The sequence below is a fragment of the Buceros rhinoceros genome, unplaced genomic scaffold, assembly GCF_000710305.1.
Source record: "Buceros rhinoceros silvestris isolate BGI_N320 unplaced genomic scaffold, ASM71030v1 scaffold15118, whole genome shotgun sequence".
Lineage (NCBI taxonomy): Eukaryota > Metazoa > Chordata > Aves > Bucerotiformes > Bucerotidae > Buceros > Buceros rhinoceros.
In genome coordinates this window covers 12,582-22,089 of record NW_010425225.1, presented here as the reverse complement: position 1 = coordinate 22,089, position 9,508 = coordinate 12,582, and the positions used below count along the sequence as shown (strand labels likewise).

The 9,508-nt window shown below is 52.3% G+C and overlaps 1 protein-coding gene across 1 annotated transcript in view; it reads left to right on the top strand.

Moving 5' to 3' along the window:
- Positions 1-2,926: 2,926 nt before the first annotated feature.
- The window catches only part of BRPF3 (bromodomain and PHD finger containing, 3), a 17,282-nt gene continuing 10,700 nt past the window's right edge, over positions 2,927-9,508 (top strand). Inside the window, exons 1-4 of the mRNA XM_010141065.1 lie at positions 2,927-2,968; positions 3,835-5,231; positions 6,199-6,355; positions 7,723-7,854. Coding sequence (XP_010139367.1) covers positions 2,927-2,968; positions 3,835-5,231; positions 6,199-6,355; positions 7,723-7,854 — 1,728 coding nt within the window. The remainder of the gene's footprint in view (positions 2,969-3,834; positions 5,232-6,198; positions 6,356-7,722; positions 7,855-9,508) is intronic.

Below are 9,508 nucleotides of genomic sequence, written 5' to 3'. Positions count from 1 at the left end.
TGTCAGTGAGGGCAACAGGAGTTTCGCCCGGCACTTTTGGTTGTCAGAAGAAAGGGGGCTGCGACTGTTCCAGGCCGTTTGTTTCCTCTGGCATCTGCTGCTTTTCTTTTACGGACGTATTTCTTAAAGAACTCTGTAGGTGTTTGTTCCCTGGGGCGCAGGAAGGGGTTTTAAGTCCCAGCAAACAGCAACAAGTGCCCGTCCGGAGCGGTGTGGCTGCCAGCACGGGACGGCAACAAGGAGGGATGTCTCCAGACCTCGTGTTTGACTTGGGGTCCCAAAGACAGGCAGTCTCTTCCTGGAACCCCACATTTTCCGGGCTGTGCGAGCTGTGGGCACTGCCGGTAATCGCGGTGCACCGGCGTGGGATGAGAGCCGTCTGCGGCTGCCCACCAGAGTGCAGGTGGCCTTCACCTCGCTCCAGATCACCAACAGTCTTCATTGTTGAGGGACCTTGCTCCTCCTTGGGATCCCCAAGCCGTGCTGGAAGGGGCCAGGAAACGCCCCCAGCAGCAGGGCCTTGTGTCTGCTGCAGGTTAGCAAAGAAACCTGAACCTGCTGCTGGCGAGGAAACCCTCGGTGGTTCAGCACGGGAAGGCTGGAAAGAACAACTGCAGTGGCTGGGTAGGAGACCGAGGTCTCCTGCTGTGCGAGAGGGTGCCTGTGACCCTCGGAAATGGCCCACACAGCGTTGCCCGGAGGTGCATCACGGCAGTGGTGAGCCCTTGCTGTCAAGGGTCCAGCTTGTGCTGGGTTTTCCAGGCTGCAGGTGTGGTTTGGGACTGTATTATAATGTTGTTCGATATGTGCATCCCTCCGTTTTTTTTCAGTGGAGCTTTCAAACCCTTTGAGGTAGATTTAAGTCTCCCTCTTGGTCACCTTCTGCAGCCCCCCAGGCATCTGTGGCCCACAGGTGTGAAAGCCGCTGCTCAGGAGCACTGAACCACTCCTGGGGCGGGAATAAGTTCCTCCCTGGTGGATCGTTTGTTCAGTCGTGCTCTCTAGGAACCTCACCCCTGCTCCTGGCGCAACACCCAGAGGAAAAGGGTGATGGGAGGTTGGGGAAAGCCTTGAGCAACGCTGTGGCTAGAGGATGACTTTGAACTTTCTGCTTTCACCTCTGCAACCTTTGTCCATGGTGGGGCAGAAGCAGTGGGGGCTGAAACAGTGTTTAACCTCGACACAGTCAAGTCTGTTCAGCGTTTCTGCGGGTGCTGCTTGCAGAGGGATTCTCTTTATCCCCTGGCTGGGGCGGTGTTTTCAAGATCAGAACATTCCTAGACTGCTGCCGAGGAGTTGCTGGTGTTGCAGAGAAGGTCGCAGCAGCCAGCTCAGTGTGTCCGAGTTTGTTTCGCTGCTGCTTTCGGGGTGTTCCAGAGCTCTGGGGCTGTGTCTCTCCTCACATCCAGGTGCGTGCCTATCGCTGGCAGGAATTTCTGCGCTGATTTAGATGCTTCTGTGCAGCGACAATGGTGTGTTACCAACGGGCTGGTGTGTGGCGGTTGTGGTGGACAGCCCGGCTTTGGGTAATTTCTCTAAACATTAAAGTGGTTGTTTCACTAACACCCTTACCCTGGTTTTTCCGGTCACAGGTAAAATAACCCTTCAGGTGCTTGTTCTGCTGAAATGTGCCAGTCCCTCAGCACTCCCAGCTAAGGCCTCGTTTTTCCTGAATACAGTATTAATTGTCAGCTCATGCTAATTATTTTATCCTCCAGTATCTTCTTGCTCATATATCTTTTGGCCTCCAATAACTTCTTTGCTCACAACCCACCTGAATTATAAGAGAGCTCTTAGTCAGCAGGATTTTCTAGTTTTTCATTGGATGTTCAAGTTGCCTTTATACTCTTATTTTAAAATGCTTTTTTCCTGCCGATTGAAGCCGTTGGAGCTTGGCTGGGACAAGTGTGGTTGGATCTCTGCAGTCTGCAGATCAAGAAGCTGATGAGAGTTCTAAGGCGAAGGTCCTGAAATTTGTAGTACCTGTATTTGCAAGTGGAAATCTGAAATGAAATGTGTGCTCTGTCACAGCGGGTGTGCGTCCTGCCACCAGCACCTGCAGCTTGTTTCTGTGGATGCAAAGGAGACTTTGGAAACTTTTCCCAAAGCCTGGTTGTTTCTTGGGACACTCGTTGTACCGTGGCTTAGTCTCGTGGTTCACAGGGTCAGAACTTTCGAGAGAAGGGTGTCATGCCTGGAGTTCGTTACGTCTTTCTGGGATAAGCTCAGGACTTGGTGTAGGTCCTGGTCCTGCGAGGTTGCTCTGACTCGCGCTACTGAGGGTTTGTGGAGCCGTGTCCTTCACAGAGCAGAAATAATGCCACGGCCAAGTACAAAGGAGGAGTTTGCAGTGTGCTGTCTTTTCTGCGAGTCCCACAGAAAGGGCTGAAAGTGTGGACTGCTCTAAATAAGGGTGAGGTGCTGGGTCAGGCCTCTGTGCAGCAGCAGATAAGCTCTGGGCTGACTTATCTTCCCTGGGAGATTTTACAGTTGCTTTTCTTTGTCTCCTCTCAGGCTCGTTTCAGCCTCAGCCCATTCTTCCCATAACTTATGTTGCCGTCCCTGACACTGCCCTTCTCACATGCATTGCCCACTTGGCCTCCTCACCGCTTTCCCTCTTCACTGCCTCCCTCCTTCGCCCTCGGATCACCAGGCTCCCGCCGCCGCGTCTCCATCCTCCCCCAGCTCATCTCGCTGGCTCCAGGCTTCTGCTCTGCTCCTGCCTTGACGGGCACCTCCTTAGTGTCAGGAGCTGACTCAAATAATTATCTGGGTTGCTGATTAGCAGTTTGCGAGGGCAGAGCTGGCTTGGGCTTTGCGTTAAGGCTCTGAGCAAACACCACTGTGCAGTTCTGGTGCAGTCCAGAAGCTGTCCTGCTTTCCTGCTCCTACCCCCGTGGACTCTCACCAGCTCAGGTGCCTGAACATGGATTGTGGCTCCAGAGAAACTATCGCTGAGCCAGAGCTAGTAAGTCCATCTGGATCGATGCTGCTTGTTCCCATGTTCATTCCCCTTCACTTCCTCATGGATCCCTCCGAGGAGCAGACAGGATACACATCTGGTACCTGCTGCATTGCTCTGTTCATCCTCTGGTTCTCTCTGGGGTTTTGTGATCCATCTTGCATGTTGGGAAAGACACAGTCCGCCCAGTGCACGCTGGAGGGGGCTCTGTCTGCCAGAGAAGGGAAAGCAAAGCTGGAGGTGGCTTTTCATTACGGGGCTTTTTGCATCCACAGTGTGGGAAGGGAAGGAGTGGTGGGGGGCCAGCCCTGAGGTGGCAAACTTGGAGAAGCACCACTGGTGTTTCCACATGGAGCTCAGTGACAGAAGACATCAGGAACTGCTTTCAGAGGGCAGGAACAGTCTGGAAAACATCCAGCATGTTTTGTGTGCCCTTGGGGATGTAAAAGAGAAGCCACAGGCAAAGGAACAGAGGAGAATTCCTTGGCCTGTGTGAGCTCAGTGTGTGAACGGTGCAAGCAGATGTGGTAAGTGCTGTCGGAATTCCGGGGGGTCCGGTGGTTTGCTGAGCCGAAAGCGGGGAGTTTGGATGCTGTGCTCTAAGATTCATTTGAGCTCTTCTCATCTGGTGGCACGGGGGTGTATATATCTCTTGACAGGCAAATAGGGAGGGCTGGCACATTGCTGTGATTGTGAGAAATGGTTGATAGATTCATTACGGGCTTGTGCCCAGAAGGTGTAAAGACTCAGCAAGCTCGAAATTGCTGGAGTGTCCAGTAGAAATGTTGCTCTTTTGCAGCACTGAGTGAGTGTCTGAACCTGTGCTGCTCCTTGCTTGTCTCCTTGGCTTACGCTGTCCTGGTGTGTTACAGGGTCCCTGGAGAACAGCGATGAGGAAGCCGCGGAGAAGGTCCCGGCAGCTCTTGGAGCGTTCTCCCTCGCCCTACAGCCTCAAGTGCTCACCGACTCGCGAGACCCTGACCTACGCTCAGGCCCAGCGGATCGTGGAGGTGGACATAGATGGACGGCTCCATCGCATCAGCATCTACGATCCCTTGAAAATCATCACGGAGGACGAGCTGACTGCCCAGGACATCACCGAGTGCAACAGCAACAAGGAAAACAGCGAGCAGCCCCTTTTCCCTTCCAAATCTAAGAAAACACCTTCCAAAGGCAAGAAGAAGGAGTCCGCCTCCAAACATGCACCAGGGACGTCTTTACACTTACCCCAGCCCAAATTCCGTGTGGTGGACGCCTTCAGCCAGCCAGATGCTGCTCCTCTCCCCACTGCCTACTACCGGTACATCGAAAAGCCTCCCGAGGACCTCGATGCCGAGGTGGAGTATGACATGGATGAGGAGGATCTGGCCTGGCTGGAAATGGTCAACGAGAAGAGAAGGGATGATGGTTATGGGACAGTTTCTGCTGACACTTTTGAGCTGCTGGTGGACCGGCTGGAAAAGGAGTCGTATCTCGAGAGCCGGAACAGCGGGGCTCAGCAGTCGCTCGTCGATGAGGATGCCTTCTGCTGCGTCTGCATGGACGATGAGTGTCACAACAGCAATGTCATCCTGTTCTGCGATATCTGCAATCTGGCTGTGCACCAGGAGTGCTACGGCGTGCCCTATATCCCCGAGGGGCAGTGGCTCTGCCGCTGCTGCTTGCAGTCCCCTTCTCGCCCTGTGGATTGTGTCCTTTGCCCAAACAAAGGTGGAGCCTTCAAGCAGACCAGCGATGGCCGCTGGGCTCACGTGGTCTGTGCCATCTGGATCCCAGAGGTCTGCTTTGCAAACACTGTGTTCCTGGAGCCCATCGAAGGAATAACGAACATCCCCCCGGCTCGATGGAAGCTCACATGCTACATCTGCAAGCAGAAGGGCATGGGAGCCGCTATCCAGTGCCACAAGGTGAACTGTTACACTGCCTTCCACGTCACTTGTGCCCAGCGGGCCGGTCTCTTCATGAAGATCGAACCCATGAGGGAGACCAGCATCAACGGCACGACGTTCACCGTGCGCAAGACTGCTTACTGCGGGAGCCATTCCCCTGCTGGGACGGTGAGGAAAGGGTCTCCAGCTGCTCGCGGTGAGGGGCAGGAGGACACTGTGAAGGAGGAGGGTGAGGAGGGAGCCAACTCTGGCCCTCCCAAAGGTTCTCTGAGAAAGAACCACGTGAAATTGAAGCAGAAGATCAAAAAGGAGCCTAGAGATGTGACCGACGGGCGTTCATCTGTGCCCATGGTGGCAGTGGCACAAATCCCATCTTACAGGTGAGTGTGGCTGGTTTAGGGAAGCTGCTGGCTGGACAGGGTCTGTTTTGAGGACTGGATCCCTCTCGTGGACCTCAGAAAGACTGAATCTTCAGTATTCAACAAGAACTGTGTTCGAGTGCTTCGCAGAACCATTCCTGACCGAGCGTCACTGGTACACTGGGGTCCCTGCTCTGCCAAGCAGCCCTCCCGGACTGTTGTGTGACGCAGAATCTGTGGCGGTCCCTACGGCAAACACCCATCTAGCATCTGAATTCACAGAGGTGGCTGCGAAGGTGGTTTTAAAACACTTCAGGCGTTACAAGTCGGCAGGCAGAGAGGGGTCATCCTGCTATTAAATTTTTTTTAATCTCCTCATTTCATAGTTTCTTAATCCCTCCTTTTATTATAAAGCGTGTCAAACCTGTCAGTGTTACAAGCAGCTTTGAGTCTGGCTGTGGATTTTTCCCCCCGGCTCTCTCAAGCAGGACTAGGCAGCGTTGAATTTTCATTTGGTGAATGTCATCGGTATTTTAACAGATAAACTTTGGAAAACTGCTGATGAGGCACCGTGTATAATCCAACAAATGGTTTGAAAAGGTTAAAATAGGTAATATATTATTCTTAGACTCCTTTCAAGTTCACTTCCCAGACTCCAGCTTAATAACATCAGACTTAAATGGTCCCCAGGACAGTTCTTGCCACTGAAAGCAGTTACGAAATTAAGGCTTGGAGCCAGGTTGGTGCTGTGGCACGTGCCTGGGGAGAACTTCCACCCGAGCTGCTGCGAACACTGGGGTTTGTTGTGAGAAGTAGGCACACAGGTCTTCATGGGGGGGACATCCCAGATTGTACCAGTTGCACACACAGTTCAGACTGTGCATTGACACACCACCACAAAGCTTTGTGAGGAAACCTGATGGTTTCACCACGGTCCTCACAGTCACGATGTGCCATTGGCTTCACGACTCCTGTTTGCTTCCTTCAGGCTGAACAAAATCTGCAGCGGCCTCTCCCTCCAGAGGAAGAACCAGTTCATGCAGCAGCTCCACAGCTACTGGCTGCTGAAGCGGCAGGCGAGGAATGGGGTGCCCCTGATCCGGCGCCTGCACTCGCACCTCCAGTCCCAGAGGAACGCAGAGCAGGTACTGGTCCCCAGCTGAGCCCACATGGGAGGACAGGGAGCTTGGGTTCGGGGGGAGCTGCGCTTGGTGCGTGGCTGGAAAGGGGGGCGACGGTGAAAGGATTGGAGTGGGAGCTGGTTTAAGTCTCTTTTGGTCTCTTCTTGGTATGCTCATGCGTGAAAAGCTGGGTTATCAGAGGCATATGCATCGTACCACTAGAACTGGTGTTGATGAGCCAGCAGGTAAGAGTTTGTGCCCAGAGTCAGGAGACCCAGGATTGTGCAAGGGTGTGGTGGGCCCTTGGCAGACTGATCTCTTAGGTGAATCACAAAACCACGTTCCTCACGAGTGATTACAGATCCCCTCCTCAAGAAAATGGGTGTCGGCTCCCGAGTCCTGGCCAAATTCCAGTTTAGGTCATTCCTGCAGCTTCAACTTTGACCCTCCCATGCACATTCATGTGGAAGTTTAGACATAATCACTGGCTCTGGACTCCTTTTCTTCCTCCTGTGAGCTGGCGTCCAGAGTCACTCGATCTGGATGCGGTCAGACAGCGTTTGGCATGAGAGGCAGTTAGTGAAGTATCAAAGCAGTCGGAACCTCCCCTCTAGCGTCGCCTGGCAGTAGGTGTTGTGCACATTGTGCACACGTGGTTTTACTGTAGCTGGAGGAATTTATAGGTTTTTGGTGATCACTGCTATGGGTGATTAATTAAAAAATTATTTCCCACTCCTGAGCGTTTCTTGGTGTATTAAGTTGGCAGTTTACGCTAAGTAAGTTCTTAAACTCAAACGTCCTATAGACGGAAACCCTCAAGATTTGATGAAGCAGTTCTGCCAGCAGTCACGTGAAAGCATATGCACTTCAGTGACATCCTCAAAACCATTTAAAAAGCTACAGATTTAGGAGAGCAAGGAGCATGGTTGCATTGCGAAGCCACTGAACTGTGTCTTGGAAGGTGTGAGCTCATCCCCCGGCGCTGGCTGCTCTTTGTGTTTTGGTGAATCTCTTCCCGTGGCTCTGTTCCTCACTGGGAACAAAGAAAATAAGAATAGCTCTTTTCTCCTGTGCTATTGCCTATATGCTGTGAACGCTTCGGGCTGCCTCTTCCAGGCAGGAAAATTTCCAGCCTCGCTGATGAACTTGAATATAAAAGCAGAGAGGATGTAAATGAGTGTGAACGCTGAAGCGTGTTCCCGGAGTGTAGCTACCGTGTGATTTAGGCCTGACTTCCAAACCCCAGCAAGGCTGCAGCTGGTAGACAGCTGAATACTGTCGGAAGGAGAGGACATAGTAGACGGGAGGAAGACTATGAGAGCTATTAATGTTTAGAAAGAGGAGGAAAGCCAGTCATGTTTTTCATCTCCCCCCACTGCTGTGTCTTACAGAAAGAGCAGGATGAGAAGACCAGTGCAGTGAAGGAAGAGCTGAAGTACTGGCAGAAACTGCGGCATGACTTGGAGCGGGCACGGCTGCTCATCGAGCTGATCCGTAAGCGGGAGAAGCTCAAGCGGGAGCAGGTAGGTAGTTCTGGCTGTCAAGTTGCTGCGCTCAGCTTTGGTCCCACACAAGCAACCTGTGCTGCAGGAGGCAGAGGAGGAGCACGGTGGTTTTTCTTGAGTCTTTTTTCATGGAGTGTGAGTGTTGGCTGTGCAGTCACAGGCTCAGCCCCTGCCCTCAGAACCAGGGCTGGGCTGCAGAGGGCTGGGAACATGTATCTGCAAAGTTACATCAGTTAAGGGCACTTCCCTTGCTTGCCAGCTTTGCCTGTCGAGGCTCTGGGCTTGCCGTACCTGGTTGGTCACTGCAGCCACAACTGTGCTCTCTGGCACAAGCATCTTCAAGTGCAGCTTCACCCAAGCCTTGCCCTGTGCACGGTGAGCCCGTACGATGGCCTCAGGTGTTGCCTGGGAGCCCTCAGGCTGTCTGCAGGGAGCCAGGCAGAGGGCAAGCAGCATCCCCTGTGACTGCAGCTCCTCTGTGAGCGGTTTTTTCATGGCCAGAAACTGTGCACAGCTTTTCTGGAGCCCTTTTGATGCCAGCAGGGGTTCATTTGCTGCCTTGGCCTTGATTTACAGCAGTGGCTTGGTCCCGTGTGGACATAGGACCAAAGAAAAATCACTCTTGGGCTTTGTTTGCTTTTGATACCTTGATACATCCCGATCACAGTGGGCTGAATCCATAAAAGCTTGTTGAAACCATGGTGTGTGTTATAAAATGATATCACAGAAAAGTGTTGCTTGTTGGAGCTCTATCCCAGCCCAGCTTTTCAGTGAGCGGAAAAAGATGCTCCAGAGTCTTTGGCTTCTTTCTTGTTTGGGGGGAAGAAGGTGGTCTTTACATCCACCTTCATCCCTTCTCTCCTTGCCGCTGCCGTGTTGCTTAGGACATCGACCACAGCTTGCTTGGTGTGAACGCACTTGCTTTCCTTGGCTGCTGAGGTGCTTGGTTTAGTGACATAATGTGGAATTAGAAGATCAAAGAAATTAAAGCGCTAAGGGAGAAATAAATACTTCTGTCCTGTTGCAGGCTCCTTTGAATAGAGTTTCAGTGTAGGAGATCAAACCGGTGCTCCAGCTTGCTTGCTTGAAACCAGACAGGATTAGAGACTTCACAGGGGATGTAAGGAGCTGCGTTAGGAATGTGCAGACATCAAATCCACTGCTGTGGTTTGGCTTCTGCCTTGAAGTGTGAGAACTTACCTCTTAAACTTGGTTCATGCTCTTTGGTCTAATTTTGGATCTTGTTGTTGGTGTAAACGCCCACATACTTTTAACTTTTGTATAATGTTGCTAATTGGCATAATAATACCTTGAGGGAGGGAGTTCCACAGGGTGATTTACCAGGCGCGACACGCTTCTTCCTGTTCTCGTTTTTAGTTGTATTCTCTTTTAATTTTCTGGGGTTTCCTTGTGTTTTGGCTTTACGGGATTGGTTAGAGAGGAGTTCCCCACCCAGCAGGATTGGACTGTGCAGTTAGAGTCTGCAAAGTGCTGTCTGCACGTGGAGAGGCCACGACGTTCACCAGAAATTCTTCAGCAGTGAGTCTGCCAGGCTGGTGCTATTACGAGCTGAGGTTTCCACCGCTGAGCAGAGCTGCGGTGATGATTCGGGGCAACCAGAGGGAGGCCCCGCTCCCACATCCTGCCCTCAATAACTGTGCTCACCGCTCTC